Source organism: Eutrigla gurnardus (genome assembly GCF_963514095.1).
Source record: "Eutrigla gurnardus genome assembly, chromosome: 4".
In the NCBI taxonomy this organism is placed as follows: domain Eukaryota; kingdom Metazoa; phylum Chordata; class Actinopteri; order Perciformes; family Triglidae; genus Eutrigla; species Eutrigla gurnardus.
The window spans coordinates 20,599,219-20,612,500 of record NC_139918.1 but is presented as its reverse complement, the minus strand read 5'-3'; the positions used below and the strand labels follow the sequence as shown (position 1 = coordinate 20,612,500).

General features: G+C 43.0%; 1 protein-coding gene across 3 annotated transcripts; it reads left to right on the top strand.

The window, feature by feature from the left end:
• The first annotated feature begins 2,845 nt into the window (after window positions 1-2,845).
• Window positions 2,846-12,799, top strand: mylk4a (myosin light chain kinase family, member 4a). 3 transcript variants are annotated; one of them, XM_084007340.1, is made up of 15 exons: window positions 2,846-3,702; window positions 5,922-6,059; window positions 6,394-6,490; window positions 6,745-7,135; window positions 7,654-7,994; window positions 8,720-8,825; window positions 9,296-9,389; window positions 9,775-9,884; window positions 10,098-10,239; window positions 10,328-10,398; window positions 10,487-10,615; window positions 10,693-10,845; window positions 10,927-11,005; window positions 11,244-11,319; window positions 11,555-12,799. In XM_084007340.1, the coding sequence occupies exons 1-14, from the start codon at window positions 3,172-3,174 to the stop codon at window positions 11,295-11,297; spliced, it is 2,436 nt and encodes an 811-aa protein (XP_083863466.1). In that variant the 5' UTR covers window positions 2,846-3,171; the 3' UTR covers window positions 11,298-11,319; window positions 11,555-12,799. The 3 variants fall into 3 exon arrangements, with proteins under 3 accessions (XP_083863466.1, XP_083863465.1, XP_083863467.1); XM_084007339.1 differs by having other exon boundaries at window positions 7,651-7,994; XM_084007341.1 differs by lacking the exon at window positions 5,922-6,059 and having other exon boundaries at window positions 7,651-7,994.
• Window positions 12,800-13,282: the final 483 nt, after the last annotated feature.

Here is a 13,282-nt window from a genome sequence, read left to right as displayed (position 1 = left end):
GCTCAAGTGATTTTTGGCTCACGCGTAGGCCTACTTCATTTTATTTGCCACCTTGATATCAAATAACTACGCACGTTATGACCTTCAACAATTTACAATTTATTAAAGAGTAGTTATCTATTGTAAGAACCACTTACTACTACTATAATCACTTGATAATTATTGATTGGTAATGATTAATATGCTGCTTTTCTCTGACCTGTATCACTGTAGATAGATAGATAGATAGATAGATAGATAGATAGATAGATAGATAGATAGATAGATAGATCCAGATGTGACATTCAAGTAAGTAGGGTTAGACTTCTACACAACTGTACTATACTACTCCTTCTTGCAACCGGATGAGTCACCCCCTGTTGGCCATTTGAAAAAATGCAAGTTTAAGGCACTTCTTCTTTGGCCTAACTGACCCGGCGTTGCCGCCTCGTGTGTAGCCAACAGTCCTCTGTAGCTCCGTATTGCCCAAAACTCGAAGCCCGCCTACTTTTTTTTATCAGACCAATCAAATGCGAAGGATTCGATTTAAGTCCCTCTTGTAACCGTACTCCGCTCAAATATTCCGTTTCACTGTGAAATACGTCACAGTACATAAGCCAAAGACGGTCTCACTTCCGTTTCACTCACTTTTAAGGAGCTAAGCCCTCTGCTATATATCATTTTACTGTTAAATCTTTCCACTCTCGACGTCTGTTAAGGCAGTAGGAGCTCAAACAAGGTCAACCATCATCGTCGTGACTGGCGGCGAGCACGACCGTCCCCTCTCTTTGAGGAAGGCGCCTGTGCGTGACTTTGGTTCACGCGGGGAGACCGGTACACGGACAGCCGCCACACGGTCGTCGACAGATCAGGATCCAGAGCAATGGAGTCCACGACGGGCCCTTTCTGCCACAGCCTTCATCCGTCCTGCCAGCCATTGTGACGCTCTTTTTTCAGGGACCTCCTCCTCGACCTTACGGCCATGGGCGACCCTACCGGGAGCGTGACCCCTGATGCCGTCGGGACCTCAGGGACACGCAAGCTTCTCCACCAAGACAAGGTGACATGACTTGGAGAACAACAACTGGGAAACACACACACACACACACTACACATTAAATTGTTGGTCTCTGAACATTCAATGGCAATGGCGCCAAACATCCACATCATTTTGCTATCAAATTAACAAAACAACATTTTCCTCATGCACTAAAAGACGGTGGCAGCGAGCTCTCGCTTGCCACCTTGTGTGCTCAGTCTGCGTGTACACACAAATGTGTTGGCAAAGAGGGTGAGAGAGGCCTTTGAGTATGACGCTGTTACTTTCTTTGGCGTGAGTCGCCCTGTAAAGTGATATAAACACGACATTTGCTTTATGTAATGCGGCTCAGAGGCTAAGGGGCCCGTTTATATCCCCTGCAGGGTTCAATAACCTTAAAGTACGGCCTAACACTGAGCAACAGGGGGATATCATAAGCCATGCATGCTAAGCTTTTTAACGTGCAGCAGCAACAAACTAACACTCTGTGGCAGAATCCATTTCTTTTTGTCCTTTTTAGTAAAGCTTTACATTCTTCTTGCTGATTGTGTGAAAAAAAAAAGTCCCGTCTGTCTGTTCAGTACACGCCGCCGCGCAAGAAAGTTGACACAGCATGCTGCAAATGACCTATGTTGTCTGTCATCTGTTGGCATCCGAGGACAGGTGTGAGGGCCGCAGTCCCTCCCGGAGTGATTGATGTCTGATTTCACTCCCACCGGAGTCACATGTTTTTCCCACTGTCGCCATCTTTAGCGGAATAGAGCGATGCGTGGGCCGGTGCGGTGACGTGCCGTTAATCACCGGCTGAAAAGTAAACTCCTTCACATTTCCTTACCCCACTCGACTCCTTTATCCTCCCGGTTCACACCCCCGTCTTAGTGACAGGGGGCAGTCTGGCCCGGGGTCACTGTGCCTCAGGTTTTTGCAGCCTGCACCCCTATTATCAAAGCATTTCACTGCGGCTCCTCCTGAATTCATGGGGAGCAATTGGAAATAAAATGCAGTGCATTGAAAGAACTTTTACTATGGCATGTATGTCAGTGTTTGCTTAGGAATTTAATATCTGTATAACCCTGTGGACATAACCACGTGAAGATGGCAAGCAAATCATCCATATTTTGATTTATAGGGAACGCGGATTACGCTCGTATTACAGGAGCCAAGTTAAAATGGATCCCTCGCTCTCTTGAGGGAGGTTATCGGTGGTTGTTTTTGTCAGTGAGTAGGCACCACACATATCACCCGTGTCACCCATCTCTTCTTTCAGCCCAAGGGCTAAACATCTTACTGTAGGTCCGCCTCAGCCAGGAGCCACATGCTTCTTCCTCCCGGACACTGAGTGCAAGTTACAGGCATTCGAAGGATAAGGGGGGAATTTGCATCGCAACATTGGCTCTTGTTCAATTGCACAGCCTCGCCAAATAACCGCCAGCATTTCAGGCGTTTCGGTGCCAACGCAACTGGTATTTGGGAATGACAATAAAATCTCTTCTTATACTTTGAACACCCTCCCCTCCACCTGCAATTTCCTCCTTTGTCCACTCAAGAATGTGGACAGACGTGTCCATCTGTCACAAGGAATTTCACTGTCAACGCCATTTGAACAGGAAAAAAACTGTAAAACTGAATGAGCATTGTCACTCTGAAGAAGTTCTGTTTACAGTGACCATTTTGACACCTAGCAGTGGTGTGACGGTGGTGGGCTTAACACTTAAAGGCTCTCAAATGTCTCATAGCCCAGGCAGTGCCAAGCCCCCACCCCAAACACTTGACCCCTGCTGACGTAGGCTGGCCATTTACATTTAGGGACACCGGCTCACTCCATTCTTAATACCATTTCTTGTGTGGAGGGAAGCAGGCGCCAGGGAAAACAGTTTGAGAAAAACAAAGAGGGATTTTTCTTTTTTTTAGACTCACTTTATTAGAGGTTTCAAATCTTTATCTGCATTGCTGGTGATTGGCGAGCCTGAATTGAATCACTTCTGTTCCACTTCTCTGTATCTACATTCTTTTGCACACCAACTGGGAGCACTGAAGGGTAGAGCTGGCTAAGATTTTTGAAAAAGTATTTTTGTCTGTCTCACGGACGCTGCTGGTCCCATTTTTGTCTCACGTCGGTGTCTTGACGTGATTCTTTTACGTCTCGGGAAGTCATGAGTTCCTTGGTACTGAACACAGCAGGCGATGGCAACGGCGCAAGCTTTGACATCATCCAAAACCGGATCGAGTCCCTCAGCAGCAAGATGGACAAGCTCATCACCATCCAAGAAAAGGTCCTCAACCGATTGGACGGGATGTCTCAGGACATCGACGACATCGAAATGGATATGGAGCATCTGAAGGTTGACAAGGAGGAGATCCACCTCCCGCCGAAGACGGTGAGCCAGACCCAGGTCATGGGGCGGGAGGTGAGCGAGATATGCCAAGAGATGAGCACCATCATGTCGGTGGTGAACCAGCGGTCCGAGCAGCAGGCTCAGAAGCTAGAAGGGATGGAGAAGCTGGTCCTCAGCATGCAGCAGGCGATCAGCTTCATCGGGGAGACGGTGAAGAGTTCCAGGGTGATGGAGCTGATATGTAAAGGCTCCGCGGCTCGGAAGAGCTCCAAACCCAAAGACAATAAAGGCAAGCAAGCCGTTAAGAGCAAATCATCTTCGGAAACGATAAACAAGAAGCTTGACAAGGTGAGAGAAGCCCGAAACATTATGCTGCGATTCATAAAAAGATATTTTCTTCAAGTAAAGAAATTCGAAAAAGGCTTTTAATATTTTTGCCAGATCTTATTGCTGCGTTTGTATCACCGGGTATCATTAAGAACATCTGGTGTTGTTATGGTGTCGCAAAAGGTTCTATATGTCTTCATTGCTAACCCCAATCTCGTAAAGATCTGGTTCTTCTTGTTCTTGGCAGAACATGTGAAATTGATCATAGCAGCAAAGCTGACCAGTGCAGCAGTCCTCTTGCCTGTGAATGCGACTTGAGTTGTGTGTGTGTGTGTGTGTGTTAAAAAATGGGGCCTGGGTTAAAATAGTTGTGTCTGGGATTTGACATATTTACACTTACCAGCTGCCGATTGAAGGCAAAGTCATTAGGAACAGCCGTTTTATAGTGTTATGTAAGCCACCGCACAATAAATGTGTCACTTCTAGTTCACATGAAACCAGATTTGACTCACATTTATACTCACTGGCTTCCTACCCACACCAAGTGCAACATGGCCTCCTTGGCATGAGGCTCCTGGAAGCGCCCAGCAGAGCACGAGAGGTGAGGCCAGGGGTGAAATGTTCAGGTTGCATCCCGGTTTAGAAAGGCTGTTTTTGGACTGGGGGGGCAGTATTTGTGGACTAAAAGGTCTTTAACTTGCTTTCTTGATGAGGAGTCCGCTGTCAACAAATTGTGATGAGTCAGTCTCTCTCCTCTGACTGACTCCAACCCTGACTCATTTAAACGAGGCACATTCCTGCCTTTTTACAACAACGTGCTTACTCGTGTCCAATTCAATGCCATGTCAGTTGGGACATGATGTGTTTTGACGTCACCAGTTCCCAGTAACAGTGGGTTTTAAATAAAAAAAGCTATTCATGTGATTCTTTGCAAATTACTTGCTACAAATAGACATTTTATTGGGAGTCCTGTTAATGGTGCTGTCAACGCACCTTGGATTTAGCCCTTCCAAGAAAACGTCTCCATATAACACAACACATGCATGCAATTTTACAGGAATTTCAGGTTCAGGAAATTAAAAAAAACGAAATATGTACTTTATAGATATAATCTCACTGTAGCTCTGCCATGCTTTGCACTTGAATATCAGAATCCAGTTTTAACTTAATGTTGTTGCAACTCTGGATTGGCTGAATCAAACACTTTTTCAATTTGTCACTGAAGTCACCCTCAAGCCAAACTTGAGATGTGTGTTTAACATTGCGTAAAGTTTCCTGATGGTTGTGACGTCAGGTTGTCACATACTGGAAGGGGTATTAATGTCATAGTGCACAGTCTGCAGTCAGGTTTGATGTTTTTGTGTGTGTGTGTGTTTAATTAAGCTGAAGTGAATTCAAGCCAATTAAAAGTTTGGATGGTCATTTTACGGCTAGATTATATCCCCATGATTAATGACCGCATACCAACGCTGGCTTCTATGTGACTCACATTTCAGGGAATCTCTATGGTCGTCAGAGCGCTTGTCAGGTGGTCGCCTCCATTTTCCTCCACCTCCAAAGGTGTGAGATACCTCACAAGCAACTGCTGTCACTATGACACTTCTCACGCTTTCTCCGATCTCCCAATCAGAGTTTTGAACTCCAGGAAACACGGCTGTCACCGGGGAAACACTGGCTCTAGAAATACCCAACCCCCGCTGTTTACGTGGCGACAGCATTCGGAGAACAAATGTGAGACGGCCCCCAGGTTGAGACAGGTTTTTTCCATGCCGACCTGATCAGGGAGTGTTTAGTGAGGTTCCTCGGCTGAGAAATTTGAACAACAAGCCGACGGTGGCTTGTAATATTTTCCACTCAGGGTCAGCGTTGCATTCCGTCGCCGAGTGTGACAAGTGATAAGCTATAAATTCACTTGCCCTGCTGCTGTCTATCTATCTGCTATGAATAATCAAAGGCATGCCATTATACCAGTCAGTCTGCGCATGGAGACGTGCATTAAATGTGTTAATGTGCAACATGAAAACAGAGGAAGTGTTGCTTATGTTTTCCCTTCTGTCATTATTTCATCCGTCATATTAATTTATTCGTTCATTTGATTCATTTGTCGTGTTATGTGTTTTAAACTATAACTTCATCATATTAACCTCCTGTTTCTCTATTGACGTACATTCTTAACATGTGATTCTTTCATGTGCATTCTCACAACCCTACCAAGCATTGCCATCTTGTCTTTTTACTAGAAACCTACCTCTAATAAAGCAAGTAAAGGGAATCAAGAGATAACTCCTGCATGTGAGCCCAGTTCTCCACAGACTTCTCCGAGGATAAAGATCCACGGACCAAAGCATTTCCTCGCCTCTCGCAAATCTGGAAAATTTGTAGGTCTATTGTGTGTATAGTTTGTATGTCTAAAAGCAAATTTGTTTTAATTATAATATGTAAACGTGTGCTTTTGCTTTTTCTGTCTTCAGGCTGGCCTTGTTCTTCTTGTTTTAACATACAGGGCTGTCTCCATACAGGGAATACTAGTGTTCTGCTTTTTTGAGAGGAACAGATGCATTACATTTAACAAAGCAAAAATAAAATTTTAGCTGAATTCTTTTAGACAGGAGTAAAATATTCCTTTAATAGAAGATTTTAACTGAGATCTTTTTTGGAGAATGCAATCATTGGTGTCCGGATTTCTCTTTTGACAGTTTTTTTCCCCCACAGTTGAAGGACCACAAAGGGAAAGATGGGTCAGATAAGCCCCCATTGAGCCCCAAGGCTCTGAAAGCTGCAAAGAAGACGAAGCCTCCAGACACAGCAGGTGCTGAGACCAACGTACTGTTAGTTGCTTCAGTGTTCAAACTGGTGTCACAGCACCAGCAATAGCAAAACAGCTTTTATGAGCCATCACCAGTGATACTCTATCACATGTATAGCTGTAGCAGACTAGCATTTACACTGTGACATAGTTACCGAGCATCAGAAGGTCATAGTGAAAAATATCATATCACCTTTCACGGTATTTAAACAGGTTGCAAGAGATTTAATGTAAATCCCGTTTGGACTTTCTTGTAGAAAATATCTCCTTGAAGAAGCAGGTGTTGCTTCTCGAAGAGGTGCAGAAGCTCAACAGGGAGAATGCAGAGAAGTCAGGTCTGGAGGCCGGAGTGTCCCCAAAGGATCAGAAACCTGACGACCCCGCTTGCAACTTGGTGGACTACCTGCACGAAGATTCCCAAGCGGCCGTGAATGAGAAACACAAGGTGGCCGAGGCAGTTGGCGAGGAGGGGGTTGTGGAAAAGGTGCACGAGGCAGCGGACGCAGAGAAGGAGCCGAGGCTCGATGTGGAGGATCTAGTGAAAGAGGAAGAGAAGCTCCCAGAGGAAAAGAAGGAAGAGGTCGCTTCTCCTGTAGAAGCAGAGTTGTCTGCTGCCCACGAGGACGGAAAAGAGCAGACTGCTACAAGGTAGTTTATATTAAGAATCATGTGTCAATAAATCAATTAATACATAATTTGATCATCAGAAAATTAGTCTGAAACTGTTTGTCAAACAAAAGAAACATTTAATGATTTTTTTTTCTTCAGTTTTCTGATGTTTTATAGAAAAATAAACAATTAATCAAGAAAGAAGATGACAGATTACACCTAAGAATTCTGAAATATTGACCTTATGCCCTCAGGGGAATAGAGCCTCATTCATTTTTATTATTGATACAGTTATATTATAGAGATCCTACAAATACAAGATAATTTGGGCTATAAAAAGCTGATGGATGCAATGTTTTAATTTTTTTTCTATGATAGATAATGTATGCATTCCAACCATTCAGATATTTCATTGATATGACTTCAATCCTAATAATGTTGGATAACAAAATGATACAGTTTTGTTTACATAGATCAATGAAACTGTGCATTAAACCACATCACATTTACCACAACAATGGCTGTAATGAAACACATGAAAACACTTCTCCCAGCAGTGACGACCACAAAGACGCCTCCTCATCTCCAAAGGCTGAGCAGGACCAGATATCGGAGGTCAGCAGCAGGAATACCAGGTTCTGTGTGACCGAAGAACTCTTTGTCGTGGAGGAATGCACGAGGAGCCAGGTAGTGGAGGAGGAGGAAGAGGAGGAGAAGAAGGAGGATAACGCGGAGGAGGAACAGAAGCTTGAGTCGGATGGTTGGGCCGTCTTCAGGGCCGATGGGATTGAGTTCCAGCTAAATCTCAAACAACGGGTGGAGAGAGAGAGAAAGGAAAAGGATGCAGAAGAGGATGCAGAAAAGGAGGACGATGAAGACGTAGACCGGTTCTTCATCGGTGAGTCAGGACTCCTTGTCGGTGGGAAGTGATATGGTGATAGTTTGAGGATTTGATCCTTATTTACCCAATTGTAGTCCAATTTAAATCTGCTGTCAATAATTTAAAAATGTACACGTTGAGGAGTGTGACTTGAATTCTCTCTTGTGGTTTGTATATTAATACTCAAACGTAGTCTTAGTTTATTTGCAAATAACTTCATACCAGAGCAAAATCCAGATATACTGTATCTGTATTGGTGTAAATGAAAAAAAAAAAAAAAAAAAAAAAAAAAAAATTGTTGGATGTTCTGTGTTCATGCAGGAAAAAAAGGATAATCCAGTTATAGTTATCTCGGTTTTTTTTTCAGAGCGCCTCGGAAATCCAGTATTTTGCTCGGGCTTCATTTTCATACATTAAATATGCTAAATGATTTCTTAATATCTTCATGAAGGGTCTGAGAATGCTGAATTGGTACTGTACATTAAGTCTGGCACTAGAAGTCATGTTGTACTGAAGTGTGCCGACTCTGTACTAATTAGAAGACAGCCATGCCTGCAGTCGATGTTTACCACAGAGCGTTACTGTAACGCACCATGTGCTAACTCCATTACAGCAGCCGTGCACCCATCTTTTCAAAAGGCCTCGCTGCAGCTGATTAACAATGACGCTCCCATGTTCTCACATTCCTCACAACTTATTAAAGCAGATTATATCTTTTTCTCGGGTCCCCTATCCCACTTCAGACACCTCTCCTCCTCCGGCGGCTCCTTTCAATCATCGCATTGTTTCCGCCAAGCCCAACCAGATCATCAACTTCTACACCATCAACTGGCAGGAGGTCCTGGGCGGGTGAGCACCCTACCTTTCAAATCTCTGAGCCGCGTAGAAAATGACAGCCATTGACGAGCAGTTGATCTATCAAGGATCAAAGGCAGGGCCAAAGAGGGTTCCCATAAAGCCTAATTGCGTAACCCCTCCCTCCTCCTCCTCTGCCGCGGCCCATAACTCCAGAGTCACGGCAGTTATTTTTACTTCAGGACCGACTGGCATGTGAAACAGTATCCCTGGTGCCAGCTGGTAGCTAATCACCAAGTGTTAATCCGAGTCTTCAAAGAGGAGACAGAGCACAGCTCAGATTTAATGAAATAACAGATTAAGCCCAACACTGTCCTAAAACCCCTCTGTTTGACGGAAGATCAGTGTTTGGATTCGCCATGGAAACAGAAAAACACCGTCTCTGTCTCTGGGGCTGCTGGGACGACGATGCCAGTCACTCTGCAACTATAGCCATTTTTTTTTCTTTCTCCCCTCTCTTCAAGGGGTCGTTTCGGCCAAGTGCACAAGTGCGTCGAGAACTCCTCAGGTCTCACTTTGGCAGCGAAGGTGATCAAAGCCAGGAGCCTGAAAGAAAAGGTACGACACCCCAACGTTCACTTTCATCATAATGAATCAGTCCTATTGAGATTTAGTGAGGGCCACAGTGTGTGATATATAAAAAGCAAAGAGGGGGAGGGGAGGGGGGCAGCTTTTCACTCCACACTAGTGCACTACAAGGCCACTTGGAACAGAAGCAGAGGGGGAATATTTCTCACCTAGGTGAGAAATATTTGACCTCGAAGAGAAGATGCATTGTCTGATAGCAGAGAACAGCTGATAGCTCTCATTGTGTCAGTGCGTGTGCGCGCGCTCACTTGTCTGTGTGTGTTTGTGTTGGTTTTTTACGTCTGCACTTGTCTGTCTGTCTATCCCGTCTGTCTGTCTGCCCGTCCGTCTGTGTGTGCGCCTGTGTTTTTGGTAGGAGGTGGTGAAGAATGAGATCCAGGTCATGAATAATCTGGACCATGCCAGCCTGATCCAGCTCTATGCAGCTTATGAGTCAAGGAATGACATCATCCTTGTACTTGAATAGTATGCTCCTTCTATTTCATTTTTTCAGCACATACGTTTATTATTTTATTTAAAAAAAACAGTCAAGAAGAGTTACAGTAGACTTTTGGTTTGCTGATAAATGTATATTCTTGATAGTGTGGATAATTACGCTACAATAAAACAATACTTTAGATTGAAGACGCCTTAAATGTCGGGTGTTTGAGTGGTGTTTTTTTATGTCTTCGACCGTAGTGTTGGTGGAGGGGAGCTGTTTGACAGGATCATCGATGAAAACTACACTCTGATGGAGCTGGATGCTCTTGTGTTCATCAGGCAGATCTGCGAGGGCCTGCAGCACATGCACAAAATGTACATCCTGCACTTGGATTTAAAGGTAACCAAGTCACTTGTGTTTAGTGCAACATCATTTAAAAACGGACATATTGTTGAAGTTTTAATTGATGGACGACTTCACATTTCAGCCGGAAAACATCCTGTGCGTGAGCAGAGTCACGAATAAGGTCAAAATCATCGACTTCGGCCTCGCTAGGGTGTAAGTGAGGCGTTTGCTTCTGTTCTGTTGCCGGGTTCACTGACCGCTGTGATCCTACATCATGGAAATGTCCTTTTCACCCACGTAGATACAAACCACGGGAGAAACTGCGAGTCAATTTTGGCACTCCCGAGTTTCTCGCTCCTGAAGTCATCAACTACGACTTTGTATCGTTCAACACGGACATGTGGAGCCTCGGCGTCATCACCTACATGCTGTAAGTAAACACACACACATATGCACCCATGCACACGCACAAACTAATGCTAACGGATAGCCGTCTCTTCCCGTCAGTCTGAGTGGCCTCTGTCCCTTCCTCGGCGACGATGACAATGAGACTCTGAACAACATCTTGTCCTGTAAGTGGAACTTTGAGGAACAAGAGTTTGTGGATACGTCTGAAGAGGCCAAAGACTTCATCTCCAGACTCCTCGTCGTGAATAAAAGGTGTCCTCCGCCTCGTGCTGCGTTACTGTCGTCGTGTGTGCTCATCTAGTGATTTCTAACACGATGTATGTGTGTCATCAGTTGGAGGATAGGGGCGTCTGAGGCCTTGAGACACCCATGGCTGTCTAACCCAGTCCTTCATCATCATCTTCATACAAAGGTAGAGTTCATAGTCCTCGCCCGCATTTATCATAATCACACCACCAAAGATATTGAAGTATTAAAATGCACATTTTTTTTTCACTTTAAGAAAATAAAGTTTGGTGCACACTTCCTGAAGCTTAACATTAACATTCCTAGGAATTTTATTTATTTTTTATTTTTTTAATGACATGGAGAGGCTTCAATAACAGAGATATAATATAGAAATTTGCTCTTTTTTGTGCTTTGTTTCACAGAAAACGATGTGCAGATCACGGCGATCATCGTGCGTGCCCATGGCTGACCACTGAGGTTGATCTTTCTTCTCTTTAGGTGAAATTTTTTTTTATTCTGTTTGACAAGTAATTTTTTTTTTATATTTGCAAAAAAAGAGGTGAACATTGAATCATCACAGAAATGTTTCAAAACATCCACAAGGGGGAAGCATGTCTCAAATTTTGGCACGGAGCAGAAACAAGAGACTCAGTACCTTCCTGCTATATATACAGTATATACATATATACACACACATTTACAGTACACTGTCAAACTGTGTTTTTTATTTTAGGGCTACGATGATGTGACAGCTTCAGCTGTGGCCACTTGGACCAACCCTCCATGTAAATTAGCTTTCAGAACACGCACCTGCGGCACGGGCTGAGATTCTGGCTTCCCCACACTTTTCCTGACATGTGATCCACGGTTGTTGTGTTTATATAAGCAAATACAAAAAACTATATACAGACAAAAACAGTGTAGTTGAATATGCAATTTATGAGTGTAATGCAAGAGAAACAAAGGGTAAAACAAATAGCAAGATCATCATCTTATAACATGATGATTATTATTATTATAAATGGCAAGTTTGTGTTAGATGTTTGTTCTTTTTCAACCCCTCATATGTGGCATTTCAAAACGGTGCTATTGTCATAGTTTGACCTCCGTCGGGTCAGACGTGTGTTATCATGTAAGAGCTTGATCGTGTGTGCCACCTGTTTTTGTTTGAAGGCCTACAGCATGATACGTATTATGTGACCGTAATAATATATGTTGCATTTCTCCCTTCTTAGTAACAAATATTATCCAATATTTTCTTCCGGGCTGTAAATAAATGCAGAACTGTAGAAAAAAAAAAGATATTTCTTATATCTTTGGGTATGGACTGTATTAAATTGCTGGATGTGTGTGTGCGCGTATGTATGGACAGAATGGAATGTGTGTGTGGTCAGTAGTAGTATGTGCACTTTATAATTTTATTTATTTAAACATAGATTCTACATGAGGCTACCATAGTTCCATTTTAATGACTTGTGTGGTTGGATCGACCCATATTTCCTTCCTACTCTGCTTTGTCCAGGTGTTTATAAAGAAAATACATTTGGACTTCATAACAAAACCAGTGCAGTTTATGTCTTATCAGCTAAATGTATTATTTTAGTTCTTTGTTGCATGTGTCTGTGTGTTTTATCAGCCGTTACAGCTTGAACTAGACACAGAGAAATCACTTTTTTTTAAACTTTTCTTTTTTTCACTCTAACTTTAGATGCTTTTTCCACAAAACAATGTTATCACGCCTTCTGTGAAGGCTCACTAACTGAAAGTAATACATCACCCACCTAATGTTGCCGGAGTTGATGAAATGTGACTACATTTATGTGGTTTTTAATCAAACTTCTTTGCCGATGTTACTCCGATTGTTGTTGAACACAGGGTGCTAGCAAAAAGAAGTTGTCCTCACCGAGTGTTAACAATTTCAAATTCAGCATGTATTTGTGAAGCGTGTACACGTCCATTAAACCGAAATGGTGACTCAGATGGGAGTATGTTTCCTTTTTATTACTGCAAGTTTGAAGTTCAATTTGATTGTGTGTATAAAAAAGAATTAACGCACATATTCATACATTTAAAATAAAATGAAAAGGAAGTGTTCTGTAAATACCAGCGTCTTGCAAATAAAGAGGTGGGAAAATCAAGCTTGCATTTTCCAGAATCTAATACTTTTCTTGTTTTTTACAAAGAAGATGGAGATTTGCTGTTTTAACACCCGAAGGCATAGAGGACTTAATGAAAGCCCCTTTTTTTCCGATTGGAATCGAATGTTATTACGCTGATGATGCCTTGTTCTTTCTTGGGTAAATTAACTTGCTACAATAACATAACTCTGACAGAAAGGACAACACTCTATTCACAAAGCATTTTTTTTTTTTTTTTGTCTATCTGTAGTGAACTATTTTGGGTGAGAATTTTTACAATCTCCAGCCAGGTCTATTTAAAATCTTAAACACACAAACACACT

What these genes read in the sequence shown, in the direction of transcription:
- mylk4a (XM_084007339.1), top strand. Translation starts at nt 3,172, where the DNA reads ATGAGTTCCTTGGTACTGAACACAGCAGGCGATGGCAACGGCGCAAGC. An exon ending in AAAGAGCAGACTGCTACAAG is followed by an intron (nt 7,136 to 7,650) that starts GTAGTTTATATT and finishes CACTTCTCCCAG; the next exon opens with CAGTGACGACCACAAAGACG. An exon ending in CTCCTCGTCGTGAATAAAAG is followed by an intron (nt 10,846 to 10,926) that starts GTGTCCTCCGCC and finishes GTGTGTCATCAG; the next exon opens with TTGGAGGATAGGGGCGTCTG.